Source organism: Geospiza fortis, unplaced genomic scaffold (genome assembly GCF_000277835.1).
Source record: "Geospiza fortis unplaced genomic scaffold, GeoFor_1.0 scaffold318, whole genome shotgun sequence".
Classification (NCBI taxonomy): Eukaryota; Metazoa; Chordata; class Aves; order Passeriformes; family Thraupidae; genus Geospiza; species Geospiza fortis.
This window is the reverse complement of record NW_005054371.1, coordinates 2,216,416-2,235,018: the sequence shown is the minus strand read 5'-3', so window position 1 is coordinate 2,235,018 and position 18,603 is coordinate 2,216,416. Positions and strand designations below refer to the sequence as shown.

The window sequence follows — 18,603 nt, the reverse complement described above, 5'->3', positions numbered from 1 at the left end:
ATGAGAGTTACCAGGACCAGCCCCCAGCTCTGGCCTTGGTTTTCTTCCGGCCAGCTTTTATGCTGTCTCTTGTTCAAGGGTGTCAGAATTCTGTTCTCTTTTTAAGCTGTTGCTGTTTTGCATGAAGTCACTCAGAGGGGCAGGGAAGACCAGTGCTGTTCTCTGCTGCCAGAGCATCCAGTAAATTCACATGGGCTGACAGGGAGCACTAGGAACCCCAAGGTCAGTTCTGCTCTGCGATCTTGCTAGATTCCTGTTCTTTGTTGCTTTGATGTTAAAGAGTTGGACACCAGTCTATCTTTTTTTAGTTAAAAAACACCCACCACAACCCCCACCATTTTCTTAATAACTTCAAGCTGATCATCTGTTGTGATGAGCTATAGCTCCTTTCAACTGGGAATTCACTGTGATTTCAGAATATGAGGTGTTGGGTGATTTGGCAGTGCTGTGCACGTGATAATGTCCTTCAGGAGTGATTAGGGCTTTGTTCATCTGAGAATCATCTGCTGAGAAGTGCACATGTAAGGGGAAGAAACTGTGATTCCAAGAGTTTGCATTCCTTATCAGGTTAGGTAGTGAAAAAGGAGAATGACTGTACATGTACCTAAGTCAAGGTGTTTGAGTGTTATGAAAGCTGCTCCATGTGTCTTTAGCCATTTACATGGAAGGATTTGTGTTAGTCTTTTGTTGATTCTTTCAGAATTTTCCAGGCTTTAGATGATTGTGCCATTTAGCAAAGTCTGGAGCTCTATCTCCTTTTCTACACTTGCTGAACACTCTTGGATAAAAATTTCTCTTCTGTTCTTTTACAGAGCGTGCTTACTTAATTTTCCTTTCAGAAAAAAAGTAGGTGCCTGAAGGTGGCAGCTTAGTTGCTGGAATTGGAGAAAAATGCAAGCAAGATGAAGCCTGCTCTTGCCATTGCATCCTTGATTTAATTAGATTTTGGTTATACCTGACATAGAGTTGTGTAAGAGTTTTAAGCGTTAGCTGGAAAGTGTGAAGGACATTATGTCTCCTTTGCCTAAAGCATAAAAGGAAAAAAAGGTTTTCATTTTAACAAGAAACTCCAGAGCAGTTTGGACTCTACATCAAAGAGCAATATTTGGTTTCATGATGTCTTCCAGACAGTTCTTAATGCAAGTCCAAATCCAATCCATAAGTAGTAGCCAAAGTGATTTTTGCCTTCTCTAAAATTCTCTCTAGCTAAACCTAGCTGTGCTGGTTATGTGTTTTTCCAAAGGGCAGCAGCCTGATATAATGGAGAGTAGATTTTGCTTTGGCCTGTGGTACTGTGCCGTCATCCTCTTGGACCCCCTCCAAGAGAGCACAGGTGGCAGTTCTGCTGGGATCTCACAGCTTCTCTGGTTTTATTAGCCTTTCTGGCTGGTATCCTCTACTGTATGACCCACCCTTGAGATGCACTTTTTGGATCACTCCATGGAATTTCTTCTGCTCACCTTCTAAAATTTCATCCCAGTATCTTAAATTAAAAATGTCTGGGTAAACCTTACAGTGTTCGTTCTAGTCATTGGTTCCTGATCACATGAGCTGCATTTGACTGATGTAAGGAGCACAGGGGTATCTTTATGGATTATCCAGGGACATCCACGCACTTCCCTGTGACAGGTGTTCTGTGGTTTGCAATCCACCCTCAAAACAGCTGCATATCTCCCAAGAACTTTCTCCAGGTCGTGTTGTGGTTCTTTATCTATTCCACACGTTTCCAGTCTTCCCTAGATAAAGTTGTAGTTTCTATAGGTTCCACACTGTGCCTGGGCTGTGTCCCAGGCAGGTGCTGCTCACAGCTCCTTCCATCAGCCTTCAGTGCAGGCAATGCTGGGGGGTGAGAGGGGCACTTGTCCATTGCCGAGATTGCACTTTGCTGGGAGCAAAGGTTGGAAGTAGAGCAAATGGCAGGCAGGAAGGAAAGCAGATGCAAGAAGGTAGTGGAGTTATCTTGCTTCATATGTGCCTGTCCTCTGTATTTGTTTATTCTTGAGTGTTTATGTAGCCAGAACCTGCTCTGCCAAGAGTCTGGGTGTGGAGGTGGTGCAAGGCCACTGCTCCCCCCGTCCCCCGCCGTGCTGGGAGACACCTCTCTAATGACACTGTGCTGTGAATGAGGCAGTGTCCCAAGTACTGCAGTCATTGGAAAGCTGTCTCTATTTTTGCAGGAATAGCACTCTGAGCGTGGCTGCTGGAGCCCAAATTCTGTTCTGTTAATTGCACTGCTCCCTCATAAATTGCCCTTGCAGTTTCCCTCAGTAATGCTATTCATCACCTCCTCTTTTAAACTCTGAATTTGGCATATACAGGGCCGTGTAGGCCGCTGCTGGTTATATTTTAATGATACAGCTTGCAAAATGCTTCTTTAAGAAGAAAAGTGTTATAAATAATTCAATAGAGTTATTTTGCAGTACATATATACGTCTGTCATAGCCTGTTAGAATGGCAGAGTGTCACTTTAAGGATGCAGATAGGAAACTGTCTGTTTGCACTGCTGAACAATTTGGGGCCATAGGAACCTAGGGCTGTGACAGGCATTACGATATGATGCATTAACGCCATTTCTGGGTGTTACGAGTTCATCCCCAGAGGGGCTGTACTGCAGTTGCATGATCTTGCTGCCATGGGAGGGGCTGCCTTGTTTTTGCTGTAGCTGATTTTAATGTGGCGATTTTTATAATCTCTCTGGTGCTTTTGTGAGAAAAGGAGAGGCTGTTGTTTTAGAACTACTTTAAAAAATTAAATATCTGACCTTGCTAACAACAAAACATGAAGAAAAATTACATCTGTATTGTCTGCCACAGTAATTGGTTTTTCAGGAGGGGACTAACCTTTATTTCAGCTTTTTCTCCTTGAAAAGCAAAAGGTAAACAAGATCCTACAAAGAAACATCATGTGCTGGCTGCTCTTGCCTGGAGTAAGAAACAGTGCAGGGTTTTTTTGTTGTTGTTGTGGGTTTTTTCCCCCCCATGAATTTGTTGTAGATGCAGTATGCTTTCTTGTAAATAAGATTTCTGCCCAGGAATAGCTAGGTTGGTCTCTTCAGATTTCATTTTTGCATACATGGCTTGAACTTTAATGCTGTTTGTGGATTTGCATTGTAATTAAAGGATCTTCTGCTTGTTTTCGGCCCAACAAGAGATACCAATTTGTTTTGATGAGGAGGCAGCAGAGGAAAAGAGTGGAAGGCTAGAGGCAGATAATAGGAAACAAATAATATAGTCTGTGCTTGTACTGTAAATATCTGTTTTTTCAGCATAAAGTAAATTCTTTCTTACCCCAAATGCTGTTTGCTTTCTATTGTGCTGTCATATTTAAGCTCATGCATAACTAAACTAAAATATATGTCATTTTCTATTTAAAACCATTTAACCAGAATAATAACAGCTTTGGTGGGAAATGAGTGTTGGGAGAGGCTTAGCAGAGGCTCTAATCCTTGTATAAAAGCACAAGTACAGCCATGTCTCAGTGTCTCATACCAGTGCTGGATCAGGCTCCCCGGGAACAGGAACACTTTGCTTCTGCTTGCTTTAGACTACATGGGGAAGCTACAGAACTTTACAGGATGAGTGATTCTTTATTGTTAATGCACACAACTAATTTCTCTTGCCAAATATTTGCCTGCATTTTTAGATACTGAGAGAATGGTCAGCTTTTCTTAAAATGTTTGACACGTGTTGCTGTCCATGCTCTTTTGAAAATCTCTCTGTCAATATGTGAGACCAAAGGGGGAGAGCACTCCAAACCCATGGGCTTTCTTGAAATGCCTGGAAATATTTGGTTCCTTGTCTCTGGGGAAGAGAAACCTTCCTCTATGAGCAGTTATTCCTGTCTTGGCCACTGCTTTGTCAGTTCAGACATTGCTTCTTTATTCTTCTTCTTTATTCTTCCTGTCTGATCTTGGAAAGTGCTGGAGAAAGTATTATGCACTAGTTGTACTCTTCATTTGATGTGATCAAGGACTATTAAGCTCTTAAAAGATTTGCTTATTCTATTAAATAATTTTAAAAACTGTATTGAAAATTGTAACTCTAGGATGATGATAAATGGGACTGAGTTTCTGCTTGTTACAGAGCTGTGAAACACCTTGTTAATGGAAAATGTTAAAGTAATTGCTTATATAGAAAAAAATCACAAGAGTTCTGAGATTTTTACCATCTATATATTGGAGTCATAGCCATATGTTGATTTTTGGGTGTGGAGACCTCCTTGAGCTTATTTTGCTACACAATGGCCTGTGCTTCAAATGATGCATTTTGCTTCAAGAGAATGTCATAGGCATCCTGTAATGTCAAATTCTTTAGGAAGTTGCATTGTGTTGTCATGCTGAAGAGCCATTTCAGAGTCAGTGTTGCTTTATCCAGGGCTGGCCCTCTGTCCCTGGTTAGGCCAAGCAGCAGCTGGGTAAAGGTGTCTGAGTGTCAGTGGCAAAGTCCCTGGTGGGCTCTCCCCACCCTAAGGCTTGGCCATGGCCCAGTGACTGCCAGACTACAAACTGGAAGGTAGAAAATAGAATTATGATGTTTTTAGCTGCTGGTATTCATTACTGCATAAAGATGGTAACTGTGAAGAAAAACAGTGAAGGATTTCTTCATTTTTGTATGTAGTTTCCTTTTTTCCATAGAGCTCTAAAATTTGCACCAGATTTTCCTTAATCAAACAGATCAACAGCAGGGCTACTTGCTATAGATTTTGTCTTTGCAAAGTCAACTTCAGAGCCAGTGGAATCTATGAAAATGAATTTTCTGCCCTTTGTAAAAGCCATGACCTCTGCAATACAGAGAGATGAACTGTGGATATGAAGGGAGCTTCTAGGAGCTTGCTGTACAACTGGTGTGAATAGTGATCAGTCTGACCTGCAACCATCTGAATGCTTCTGGGGCAGGCTGCTGTAATAGATGACATAAATTGCAGTGGTGATAAGTAGAGCTGTCCCCAGAGAGGAGGACCTTTGCCCCTATCCCCTTCTTTCCTCCAGACAGTCCTTTACTTTGGAGTGCTGCTTTCCGGGCTCTCCATCCTAGGTTCAGTGTTTCCTTTCATCTTGGCTGAAATCAGCACTGTAGAAATCTCCATGTCTCAGTTTTGCTGCAGGTGGTTAAGGGCTGCATTTCTGCTGCTTTGCAGGCTTGTCACCTTGGAGGTGAAATACAGCCAAGAGAATGGGTTGGAGGCAATGTAGCTTTTATGGGAGAGGTGCTTGGGTGGTACTGTGATTAAATTAATCAGAAAAGGAAGGAGGCACTCTGTGACACTGTGAAAAGCCTCCTGATGCAGGGAGAAATTTGCAGGAGATGAGCATCTCTGGAGCCCAGAGAGCCTGATGAATACCCAATTCACTCACAGGGCCTAAGGATCACTTTCAGGTCCTTCTGTGCTGGTTGGAAAAACATTATCTAAATGCAAGGTGACTGTACTGAAGACACAGGCAAGCACTAAATCCATTGTGAAAACAGGACCTTGGAGGCACTGTGAACCATGGCTTTGGAAATGAATTAAAAACTGTATGGCACTATTGTCTTCCATCATTATAGTCTTTGGGATATATTTATTCCTTTAAAGTCTTCTGTTTAGTCTGCTAACATACTGTTGCATTGTTGAGTGGGAAATTTCTGGTTTAATTGCACTACAGTGTCATAAACTTTAGAGGCAGTGAGGTTGTATTCTTTCTTGTCTGTAGAGCCTGTGTTGCTGTGGCCTGGATCCAGAATTTGATAACACAAACAAGGGATAAATCAAACATATTTATCTAAGGACTCATTTGGCAATAAAAAGAGTTGTTTAACTATATTTTCTTCTTCATGATGTGTTCAGTGCTTTTTATTAAGTTGAAATATGCAAGGTCTGTTTTCATTGCTGCAGTGTAAGTGCTCCATCCCAGTGTAGGCACTGTATTTCTTCTTCTCCAGCCTTCAAATAAGGCTTTTCCTGGAGATGCTAAAATTTTTGAGAGTGGGAAGAATCTCAAAGGGTTTTGTTAAGTCATGGTACTCATTTCACATAATGATTCATGAAGGAGATGTAGAAGTAATGACAGAGTATTTTAATTGGAGACTTTGCGGGATGTGGGTACAATTACATTTATATGGGGTTGATATTTCGGTGTTCCCTGTACTCCTTAGGGAATGTGTTTCATTTGCAGTATGTGAATGATAGAAGGACCAAATACTGCTATTTCTGGGAGTCTCTGTAGTTTGTTTTGTAATTTTTTCTCTTTTTTTGAATGGTACTGGTCTTAGGGCACTTTGGGGGAGGAAGAATTGAAATAATTTTATGAACATTACTTCTGTTCTTCCTGCAATGTAGAGCTGACACTTCCTTTGATATACAATCCAAATTTGTAGTCATCTTCAGTGATTCCTGAAGTTGGCTCCCTTCCCTTTTGTTCTTAATTTCAGGTGTTGTCAAGTTGTGCCAGGAATCAAGTGCAGTTGAGATTTTTGGTCTCCAGAACTGAATTTCTTAGTAACAGAGGTTTTGTTCAATTTTATTACTTGGCATCTTCTTTCGAAGGCAAGAACTAAAGGAGAAACACAAGGATCTCCTGGGGAATGCACAAAGAAGGGAACCTTGAGGACAGATCTCTTACCCATAAAAGATAGTGAAAAACATGAATTCTGTGTGGCTTTCTGGGAGTGCTTCAGTGCCCAAAGTCTTGGAGAGTATGTAAAATACACATGCCTCAATGGAAAAGGTGGCTGAAGTCGTAACTATTCTTGTACTCCCTCTTTGCATGCTCCATGAGGTACAAAAGTTTTTGTAGGACTGGTGCCAAAGTGAATTTTCTGTGGGTTGGAAAGGAAGGGGAACAAAGTAAAAGCGAACAGTCTGCTCCCCTCTGTGTCCATGGGCTCCTTCCCTCTACCACGAGACAGCAGCTGTGAGGAGCCCAGGACTAAAAAGCTTTCTGAAACATGATGAGGCGCTTAATCAGATTTCCGTGTTTGGTTTCAACCTCATGTGAATAAAGAATGTGTAGTGAAAGAGGTTTGTGTGTACTTTGTACATAAACATCAAGGTAGGTGTCTATTTGCAGGGGGATTGTGGTCATGCAAATTTATGCCACCTTCTCCTGGCAGAAGGGATGTTCTCGGTGAGAAGGTTTTGAGGTAGCAGAGGAAAGGTTTTGGAAGGACTTTGTGTGAAGGAAACTTCAAGAAATTGCAATAATGACTACAGAGTGGGTTGGTTTTCTCACCTTCCCGGCTGCCTCCACCTCTCTCCTTGCCTGTGAAGACTCCTGAAGGACAATGGGAAATGAACTGGCTTATCCAAGTATTAATTTCAACCCAGCAGGAACTGAGTAGAGAGAGAGGAAGTTACATGAGGCAATGAAAGGAGACAAAGGAGAAAAGTGATCTAAATAGCAACATAAAGAAAATATTTGGGAATAAAAGTAATCATCGACTTGTACAATGGGGTGTCCAGCAGCACTGCTGAGGTTGTGTGTGATGGATGTATTTGTTCATTCAGTTATGTCTTGCACAACAACATTTTAAAAATGCTGCTAGAATGAAATTGATTTCTTGAGTTTTAAATAGTGCAGTGTAAATCTTTCACTCACACCAGGACTGAAGAGTCTCTGACTGCAAGCTCACTGCAGTTTGCCAGTTCCACTTGATTTCATTTCAGATTCATCCCTGCAAGCCAAACCACAAAAAGAGCTTCCTGTCCAGTGGAGAATGAAATGCAAGAGGCGATCCTTTTGTTGCTAATGGGAGGCTGCAGGGAGCAGTGCTGGCTCTTGCTGAGGTTGTGTTTGGGCTTGGTTAACTATTTTGCTGGTGAGGCAAGAGACTCCTGGTCACTGGTTATAAGTTGGATGCTCTTAGATCTAACTGAAGGCAGTACTTTAATACCTGGGGTAGTTTATAAAAAGACTTGCAGAGCAGCAGCCTGATGTAATGAAAAGTGAAAAGCTTGGATGGTTGTGTTTCTCAGGATTATCTTCCAGGAGAGTTTGGCTCACTGCTTTATTTACCCCACAATGGCTGTTGGGCCTGTGGGCTCAGTGGGCTTTTTCTTGTTAGCTTTTTTTCCTCTCAGAGCTTATAAATTAAGCCATCAAGGGTAAATTCTTTCTCTTTCAGTACATTTATTTGTTTACTAAATCTTAAACTTGCCAAATGCTGATGTGTTTTCCCATGTCCTCCTCAAGCAGTGTGGGGTAGTGTTGGTGATGGGGCTGATCTCATAGGGTAAAGGAGGGTTCCACTCCTGTGGGCATTCTGCATTTTGTCTTCTGTTCCTCTCCTCAACTGCCATCAGTGGGAGGCCTGGCAGAGCTCTGCTCTGGGAGGATGAGAGGTTTATTTGGCTATGAAGAGGGGCTCTGAGATGTCTGTGTGCTTTTGAGTATCTTACTCAGGGCTGGGACAGGATCTCAGAGATGTGCCCTGCACTTTGATGCCAATCATCTGCAGTTCCTGGAGTGTTTGTCCTGCACAGTGTTTGAGAAATGAGTAGTTCTTCATGGGTGAACTCTGCCCTCAGAGAAGCTCCATTCCCGAGATGCTGCCCTGGACTGGACATTGGGACACCCATTCTGGATCACAGTAACTCACCTGTTGTGCCTACTACCATGTTAAAGGGCTTTCCTAGGCAACCTCAGCAGCAGCACTGAAATTGGTATTATGTTTTTCTTTCTCCTGGGGATGAGCATTTTTCAAGAAAAGGTATTTTCACAATGCCCCAGCTCTTCCTTCTCCTTCGCTTGCTACAGCCACTGAGAAGCATGGGGGCTGTAAAATCTGAAAGAACAGTGATGGACTAGAAATGAAAGCTCTTCTGTCCTTCAAAGGCATTTAGTTGGGGAACTGTATTTCCAAAGTGAAATCCTGTGCTATCACTTTATGCCTTACTTGTGTGGTGACCCCTTCCTGGGGGGCATCTAAGGCAAGATCTGCTGCATGGTCACAGCTGAGAAACACATGGGAAAATAAAAGCACCTGCAAAGGGCTGCTGTGAACGTGGCTGTGGGGACAGATGGACAACTGGAGCAGCTGCTGCCCAGCAGTTGTTTTTCCTTAGGAGTTCTGAAGATGTAAAGAGCCAAATGCATTTCTTGCTGGGCTTGTTTATTATTTTTGTTTTCAAGGGGGAATTGTAGCATGGCTGTAAGACTTAAGTTCAGCCTTGGTCCCACAAAAGGAGTCAGATGCTGTTGACTTAACTGCTGAAGAGGTGTTGATGCTTCCAGCTTTTTCTGGAGCTATCCTTTGATTCCTTGGAATAAATCAAACATTAACTACTGATGTATTTTTTTTTTCTCTCTTAATCCAGTGGGCAGGCCTAAGAGTTAATGTTTTTTTTTCCACTAAATAATTGCCTAGCTCTGTCTGTTCTCCCTCTGAATTTTGTCTCAAAAATAAAACAGTTCTTCACATATTTCTGTAAGCCACATTACTGTATTTACTGTGTATTTCTTTGTGCTGAGGAGCCCTGCCATTCCCACAAAGACTCTTGTGTTCATGCTGCAAGGCTTTGGCTGGACACAGGCAGTGTGGGTGAGGAAGCAGTGACAGGCACAGGGAAACTGTGCAGCCTTTTTACTTGACTGAGTTATTTTTTGGGTCTTAAGCAAATGTTGCTTGAATGCAGTTCGTGGTATTTGCTCAGTGATCCAGTGGAATGTCTGGGGTATTTTTGTTTTTCCTTCAGAGCCAAAAAGCAGCTTTTGGCTCTAAATCCCAAGCTGCCAGCCTGAGGCTGAGTCACTGTGCTTTAGGCTGAGGAGAGCTGAGCTGGTGTGGTGAGACGGGTACCCTGTCCAGCACAGAGCACTCCTGCTGTGCCTGGAGCTGGATGTGTTAATCAAAGATGTTGAAAATGACTCTACAGCTAAATCTGCTTTTATTGAAATGAAAGCTGTGCCAGGACTTACCAAGCTGTTGGACAGCATGCTGCAGGCCTGTCCCACTTGTATCCCAGCTCCACTGAGGATAAAAGAAAAACTAGTTTCAGCCATCAAATCTGTGACTCTTTGGTGAGCCCTGATTCTCCCCAGCCACTCAGCTTGGAGGTGCCTCAGGGGCCTTTGGGCACACTGTCATTGCAGTGAAGTTGAGCACAGGTTTCCTGAGTAGCAGCTTCTTGCAGAGGTTTCCAGATCTTGTAATGATGTGGAGAGGAAGCTTGCTGTGTCCTGGCCGTGACAATATGTGCCTGAACTTTCTCATCCTGCATCTGCTTTTGTGCTGCAAACCCAGGGAGCATCTCTGTATGTGTTCTTGCAGCAATTTTAAATACAAGACGTGCATACGTCCTTCTAAACCTGCTTTTGGCTGCTGTTCTTCCAATATCCTCTGCATTCTTCTTTAAAACTTCTGCAAGTTTACCTGATGTTTAGGCTGGTGCTTCTTGGCTTGGCTGGGATGGGCTGACAAGCTTCAGCCATTGGAACAGGTTTTCCAGGGAGGTGGGGAAGTTGCCATCCCTGGAGGTGTTTAAGGGGTGTCAGGATCTGATGCTGAGTGATGTGGTTCAGTGATGTAGGGGTTGCTGTGGTGGTGCTGAGTGGATTGTTGGACTGTGTGATCTTAAAGGTCTCTCCCAACCCTGATGTCTCCATGATTCTGTTTCCATGTTTGCTTGCTGACTGGAGGGTCTGTACCTGTGCATCTTAACACAGACCCTTACAGACCCTTACAGTAAGTTTCTTCATTGCCACATATCCTGAAGGTGCCACAGGAGCAGTTCTGTTTTCAGGAAGAAAATGTCTCATTACCTCTGCTTGCCTCACATTTAAGTGAGGCAAACTGTCTTGATCAAACATAATCAGTAGCAACTAGACCAAATTTGAGGCTAAAGGAATGTTTATTTTAAAACACTGATAAACAAAAGAGACAGTCATCTACTACTAAGATTTGCACAAGATTCAAGATCCTCTAGTGACTGCAAATATGCAGAGTAAATACCTGCTAGCTCAAGGTCAGTGGTCTATTTTTTTTTTTTTTTTCATTTTCTGTGTTGATTTTGCTGACAAAGACCCTCCCTATCTGGTATGGAAGAAATACTTATATTAAATAAATAAACAAGGAGTTAATTTTACATATAATCTTTTGATCATGGTCTTCAATAGTGAGAGAGCCGAGAGTCCTGTGAGATATGTGTCCCTGTGCCAAGCTCCTGTGCCAAGAGAGCATCTGTCCTCCTGTAATGCAGCAATTATGGGTCTTTACAGCTTGGATCTGATTTCTTGGATCTGATAGTCTATGGGCTGGGGATAGGGAACAGAAGGAGAAAAAGTCAAATGACTGCCTAACTTCAGGTGCCCAAGTGAGGCTTGTGAGGTAGGGGCAGTATGGATATATGATCCACTGGGGAGTCACATCTGAGGTCAGAGCGACACACGCAGGAGCTGAGCTGCTCTCTATCTGCTATGAATTGCAAGTGAAAAATGTGAGATCAATGATGAAAGAGTATGAAAAGGGTATGAAAAGAAAAAACCCCTTATTAATTCTGACAAATCATAGTGTGCTAGAAGTTTAAATGTCTATGGCAGCTGCTCTACTGGTCTTTTCAAAGTTGGTAAGCTCTTAAACATAGTTATTAAAAGATATTTTCACCATATGTTATTGGATTGAAGGGGCTGAAAACAGCAATGTCAAAATACTCAGATATTTCTGTCTTTCCAGGAGAGTGCAGGAAAAATGACATCAATTATTCTTCATGTCCTTTGACATGAGACATCTCTATGTGTCACATGGGTGTAGCTGCATTACAAAAGGGCAAAGGCACAGCATTTTTCAGTTGAGGACAGTTTTGCCAGATACTGACACTGGTGTTGGCAAATCTCTAGGGTGAAATAAGGAGCTCTTCAGAACATCTTGGCTTTACAAAATGTTTGGATGCTTGCAAGCATAGAAGAGCTGAAGCCTCAAGACTATTTTATGTCATGCTTGGTGACAGTGGCTTGCCAGAGGATGAAATTTGCCATAGAATGGCTGGAAAGAATGTAGATAATTTTTAACATGCACAAGAAATTTTTGTGAGGTGTATGTGTCTTCCAGAAATTTGTGGAACAGATTGAACACACAAAGGACTAAAAGGGCCATAAAGAAATATACTCTTATACCTGGTAGAAGATATGATAGGAGATGCCTTCAGTGCTTAAGGTTAACACAGTGGCATTGAGCTGAATTTGCATTCCCTTTCTCACTTAAAATACAGTGTCCAAAACAAGTAAAGGCTGCAACAGCATCATAATTTACTTGTTGCTACCAACCTGTAGCTACTCTGCCTTGCACTGAGGCTAGAATCATAGAATATCATGAGACTCAAGATTGGAGAAGACTTCCAATATCATCAAATCCAACTTTGACCAAACACCACCTTGTCAACTAAAACCATGGCATTTTGTGCCATGACCAGTTGTTTCTTGAACACTTCCAGTGATGGTGACTCCACCACTTCCCCAGGCAGCTTGTTCCAGTGCTTAACAGCCCTAGAGAGAAGGGAATATAGGTCCTGGCCTCACTGTGTATAGGATGACACTTGCTATTGGACATGCCACACTTGCACAAATAAGTAATTTTCCTGGACTAATGTTTGCTGCCAAGTGAGTTCCAGAGTTTCAGAGGAAGAAAAGTATTATTCAGTCCTGGTGAACTTTTGCTGGTGGTCAGAGCTGTATTATCACAGATGTGCCTTTCAGTCTGCACTGTGGCCTTGCCTGTCTTTGTCAGTGATCTCACTCTGGTCAGTGAAGCTGTGGAGTTGATGCTGTTCAGGCACTTCAGTGTGTTTTCCTATGTGCAATGATAGCTGTAACAACATCACTACTGCTGCTACTAGTAATGTCTTTCTCTGCACTTCACATCTCAATCTTACGGTTATTAAAGATGAAATTCTGGGGTTTTTTGGGTCTTTTTCTATAATACCTGCTGGCTTCACACTGATGAGATATCAATGATTTTAATGGGAAAGACCACCAGCAGGAATTTTTTCCACAAAATAGCTTTCTTTTCCAACTGATAATGAAAGGAATTATCTGTCCTTTGACCTTTGGTTGGCAGACTTGGAAATTGAAAAGGAAGATGGTTGTATTGTACTAGCTTCACTATAATGGTGTGGTCAGAGGTTTCTGAGCATTTAAACCAAGGTGGGTATGGTATGAAATGTGTCAAGGCAGGAGCCAAAATGCAGGGAGCACTGCTTGCGGAATAACCTTGTAACTGAGCTCAGGGAGAAGTACCTTTCTTGGGTCAAAGAGTGGAAGTGTCTCCCCAGCCCCTGCATCCCTGTTCTGTTTTGGCAGGGGACCATGCTGTGATGAAATGTTAGACATCTGTCTTCACCAAGAGCTTCAGTGATGCTACTCTTGTCAAATGCTTGTATCTCAACTAGGAAAAAAATTCATTTTAAAAACCAAAAAGTAACAGCACTAGTGGGTGTAGATGTTTCTATATAAGACAAAGTACAGGAGAAACTTTAAAGTTAAGGTTTTGTTTATTCTTTCCTGTGGGCTCCTTATTGTAATGTCTAAGCACCTTATAAATATTTATGGATGTGTCCTCAAAGGAAAAGGAGATTTATATAATGGAGATTCAAAGTGATGTTAAAAGAAGCAACTTTCCAAAGGTTCCTACACAGTTATACCGCGACAGAACTGGGACAGTAAATCAGACCAGTACATCCCATTTTGGTAAACAAGCCAGAATTCCATACTTATTATTAGTTACTTTTGCATTGGCTGCTTAATGAGTAATTCACTGCTTTTTTTTTTTTTTTCTTAAAATACAACTACTTTATTTTAGGGAAGTCCATTATTTTTTGCAGCTTCACTCTTAAGCAGGCCACACACACTGATTGATGGCCAACAGGAGGTTGCAGTTAGCTGCTGCAGAGGAACAGAGGAGAACATTAAATTCAATTTATGCTGCTGCGTGACAACTTGCTCTGATTTTGCTCCTTGGCTGCTGAAGGTGTCCAAGCATCACTTGGGAGTTGTCCATGCTCAGAAGCTGATGCTGTGTGTTGGGGTGAATTTGCAGCACAGAGCTCACCAGCACTGACTGCCTGGATGGAGTTGCCTTTGCTTTCCTCCCCTCTCCCCGTCCTCGTGCTTCTGCTCAGGGCAGCTCACGAGCTGGCAGCAGCTTCCTCTTTAGGACAAGCCAGCAGTGAAACAATTCCCTGCATCCCCTTTTGTGCACTCATGAGAGGTGCTGATTTCTGTGGCCTCCAGGTGACACTGGGCTTCTCCAAATAGCAGCTGGGGGGATAAAATGTTGCCGTGGTGGCAGCTCTCTCCTGCAGCCAGGGATTCAAAGCTGTATTTGGGCAGTGACAAAGTGCATGAGCAAGAGGCTATTTTGCTGTTCCTCGGGGTTTAAAGTCTCTGTGCAAATCTCTTTGTAGTTAGTGAAGGACTTCTGATGCTGCAATAGGCTTTGAATTTGACCCCAAGTGTCAGGTTACAGCGTTTGTCTTTTGTCAGCTGGCTTGTGAGTATGAAGCAGTGCTGAGCGAACCTTTGGAGAATATATTGAATGTGCAAATTTGCACAATGATCTTGCTCTATTCAAAGCAATCTGACTTTGGATATATGTTAAAATACCCCCCAGTATGCTGTAGACACATTCCTCTTTAGTCCTGGATGTGCTGTTTGTATGTGTTTAGTTGGCAGTGTGAACTGAGGTTTTCTTTTAAGTTTTTCTACAGTACTTTAGGGAACTCAACTCTCATCACTAATAAAATAAAATAAGGCAAAACACTGGTAGGTCTTGCCTTGTTAACTGTTCTAGCTGTTGTGTTTCACACTGTTCCAAAAAAAATACAAAGCTTTATAAGATTCAACGTATTCCCAGTGCAAATCATGAATATTTATAGGCAAAGAATAAGACTTCCCATTTTGAAATGTCAGTGCTAGGAAATTGCTTTTTTGGCAAGCATGATTAAGCCACACAGACTTCCAATAAAGTTTTGTAAGCTTTTTCCTTAATTATGGCTTAATTTAGGCCTCTGAGTTTAACAAAACGTGTGAAACTTGCAGCAAAATATTTTTCTTGTGGAAAACTGTTTGCATGGATTACAAATCCTGTATTTCTTGTGGTTATGATTTTTTAATGTGCTTAAATGTGGAAATTCCTTGTTTTTTCTTTACATTTCTCAACACATTTACAACATAAAAATAACCTATACTGTGTGTTTAATGCAGAATTTTGAAGAAATTAGTTTGAGAAGTGCATGTGATTACTTTTTTCCTCCAAATGCCTTGAGTAAAATGTAGAGGTTATAAGACATCAAGCAAGGGGTAAAAGATTCTGTCTCAAGCAGTTACTGCTGCAAGAGATAAATGAGGAACAATTTTACTTTCATATAGTTGTTCTTAAATGCACCATCCTGACAACAGCAACAAATAGAATAATCTACATAATTGCATTTATGTGGCATTGACCTGTCTTTCCTAGAGAAAATCCCTTTTCCCAGATGAAATAATCTTCCATTCAGCTGTAAGTGGAAGGAAGCCTCATTAGTAGCTGCACAGATTTAGGGGAATGTTTCTGCACAAGCTTAATACAGAATTTTGATGTGGACCTCCTAGTGAATTTGATATTTGGTCAATAAATTTCTGTAAAGGCACTAAAAGCACCTTGCTTTCCTGTGCTGGTTGCCTAACAGGGTATTTACTCAAAAGGACTAGACGGGAAAGCAGAGAGATGATGTGATTAAACTTAGGTAGATTTATTACTAGATTTTTTTAACAGCATATTTTCTTAAATTGATGTAATAAATATCTCAGCCCTGCTCAAAGATAAAGTTTTGAACAGCTTTGAGCTGTTCCTGGCTTAATACTTAAGTAGAAGTAGCCGAAGTGGTGGAAAAACAGGATCATTTTGGAAAAGAAACATTCGGTTTAAAATCCTCTACTGTGATCATGCTTTTCAGACCTCCTGCAGCCTTGCATTATCAAACTAAGAATGTCTCCATCTCCCTAATACTAATCTTTGAAATATGATACAGAAAAATCATCTGAATGAAGTATGAAGGAAAAAAAATGTGTGGTTTGCATCACAGCTACCTGGGACCTGCTCCAGTAGCACTTGCACTTGCTAAAATGAGCTTAGGGGAAGTCATGGGCTCTAAAGCTGAGCTTTCTAGGGGAGGTGAAGAAAGTGGAATGCCTTGAAACTCAGACACATGAGCATTTTTAATCTCTGGGTTTGAATGGTGAAGTCAGCATTTCCAAAAGCAAATATTTGGAAAGCAGTTTGAAAACTGTTTTACTGAAACTGATGTGGAAATTGGGGAGTTTGTGAGGGGCGGTGTGTGCTTTTATTTCCCCAATGAAACTCCTTGGGATGGCAGAAAGTACCACCAGAGTCTGCTCTGTGTTTTCACCTATCTTTGTTCTTCTTTGCAGGTTACATATTTGGGTAAGGTTTCCACAACAGGGATGCAATTTTTGTCAGGCTGCACAGAAAAACCAGTCATTGAATTGTGGAAGAAGCACACGCTCACCAGGGAGGATGTTTACCCAGCTAATGCCCTTCTGGAAATTCGCCCTTTCCAAGTCTGGCTGCATCATCTGGACCTCAAAGGTGAGGCAACAGTGCACATGGATACCTTTCAGGTAGCACGTATAGCCTACTGCACTGCTGACCACAACGTCAGCCCAAACATCTTCGCTTGGGTCTATCGGGAGATCAACGATGACCTGTCCTACCAGATGGACTGCCACGCTGTGGAGTGTGAGAGCAAGCTGGAGGCCAAGAAGCTGGCCCATGCCATGATGGAGGCCTTTAAGAAGACTTTTCACAGCATGAAAAGCGATGGCCGGATCCACAGGAACAGCTCATCGGAGGAAGTGTCTCATGAATTTGAACCTGACGATGGCTGACTGAAGTCATTCACAGTTCAGCAAAGGCAGAAATGGCTTAGGGAATGAGAGCTGATAGATGAATAAGCAACAATTGAAACTGGGTAATGAAAGGACTGCCAAACACTTGTCTGACCAGCTTTTTAAATCAGAAGAGCAATTTGGTACCTACAGATATGCATCATTAAAGTAATTACGTTGCATTGAAATCTGCTGCTGTTGTAAAAGTGAGAAGAAGATCTCCCTCCCCCACATCTGTCACCCTCCCATCACTGTCCCTTCCTTGTCTCTGTAGTTCAGGTGCATACCATGAAGTGCAGTCATTCCTGTTTGTTTTACGAGACTGGTCAGGCAATTGTATTAGTTGCTTCTCTGGCATTCCTAGCTGCAGGCTGATGCTGATGCACAAGAGCAAGTAGGCCTGGAAAGCCCTAATGGTTCCCGAAGAATCTTTCCCCATGATACACCACACAGATCCTTTGACCATATGTAGGCTGAGACAGCCATACACAGCCTTTTAGACTAATGGCCTGGCATTCTGCAGTTAATTCACATTTCACAGATAAAAAATGAAAGATGCTTGTATGTACACATTATATCATATGCTATCCTTTTATTTTATTCATTGTACCTATTTTCTTAATGTACTGGCTGCCACATCTTTCACCCAACACCAGTAGTTGCAGTTTCAGACTGTGTACTGCAGGATACCAAAAAGGGGTGGACAAAAATACTCCCTGGTGGCTGGGGGTTTAGCAAGTCAGCCCTGCTGTCTGTGCATTATCCTACCCTGATGTGCTCCACAGGAGGGGGCCCTCTGGGAAGAGTTGAGGGGCGCTTGGGTGTGTCAGTGTTAGAACTGTGACTTCTCATCAACCTCAGGTGTGACAAGATCAGAGCACGGTGGGCACAGCTCTGTGTCCCCCTTTCCGCATTGCTGGTCGAGCGACCCTGGTGGGATGGAGCTGGCAGTGTCTCACCAGACAGGGCTGCCTCACTGTAAAGATCTAAGGAAATGGTCCCTTAGGAGTCAGGTTTGAACAGCTGTTCTGGTTGAGAACCTCATGTTAAGATTCCCGTATCTTTCCTTGTTCACAGATATACAGTCATGCCTTTCTTAAATGCAGATGTTTAATAAAACTCAAATAAAGGAAAAACTTGTTTCACTTGATATTTTTTAAGGCTGAGAGCAGATCAATAGTTTGTAAGTAATGCTGCTCCTTTGTACAATTTTGTTTGTAATTATGGTAATGTTAGGGGCACTAGGGCACCTTACAGAAGCCTTAAAAGAAAGCTAATCCAAGCAGATAGCTCTGTGACTGTGTTTTGTGTCTCTGTGTTTGTATGTGCGAGTGTATGTGCGAGTCCAGTGGTAAAGCATGTAGATTGAGCATGGAGATGTATTGAGGAGGGCCCACACCTCTTGAAAATATGCTTGTTGCTTTACAATGTATGTAAACTGTTCTCCAGCATAAATGCATTCATACTTTAATAAAAAAAAAGTTTTGAGTTAAACCTTGTTATTTTTAAGCTGTCTTTCCAATATAAACTCTGTGGGTTTGTGTGTGTGGGTTCTGTGTTTATTTCATTTAGTAGAATGAAAATGTTAATTTATTTCCATTTAATTATTGCATCAGTCTTCATGAGAATTGCTGTTAACATTTTAATATTATTTTCTTTTCAATATTCAGGTTAATTATTGCTGTGAGGTTTTGTTTTGATTATGAGGAGGTTGTGTGTTTTGCTTGGTTCGTTCATTGGTTGGGTTTTTT

The 18,603-nt window shown here is 42.0% G+C and overlaps 1 protein-coding gene across 2 annotated transcripts in view; it reads left to right on the top strand.

Moving 5' to 3' along the window:
- The window catches only part of PID1 (phosphotyrosine interaction domain containing 1), an 85,128-nt gene extending 66,782 nt beyond the window's left edge, over positions 1 to 18,346 (top strand). For both annotated transcript variants that reach the window (XM_031060052.1, XM_005424673.2), the window contains exon 3: positions 16,376 to 18,346. In XM_031060052.1, the coding sequence (XP_030915912.1) occupies positions 16,376 to 16,852 (477 nt within the window). In that variant the 3' untranslated portion in view covers positions 16,853 to 18,346. The remainder of the gene's footprint in view (positions 1 to 16,375) is intronic.
- Positions 18,347 to 18,603: the final 257 nt, after the last annotated feature.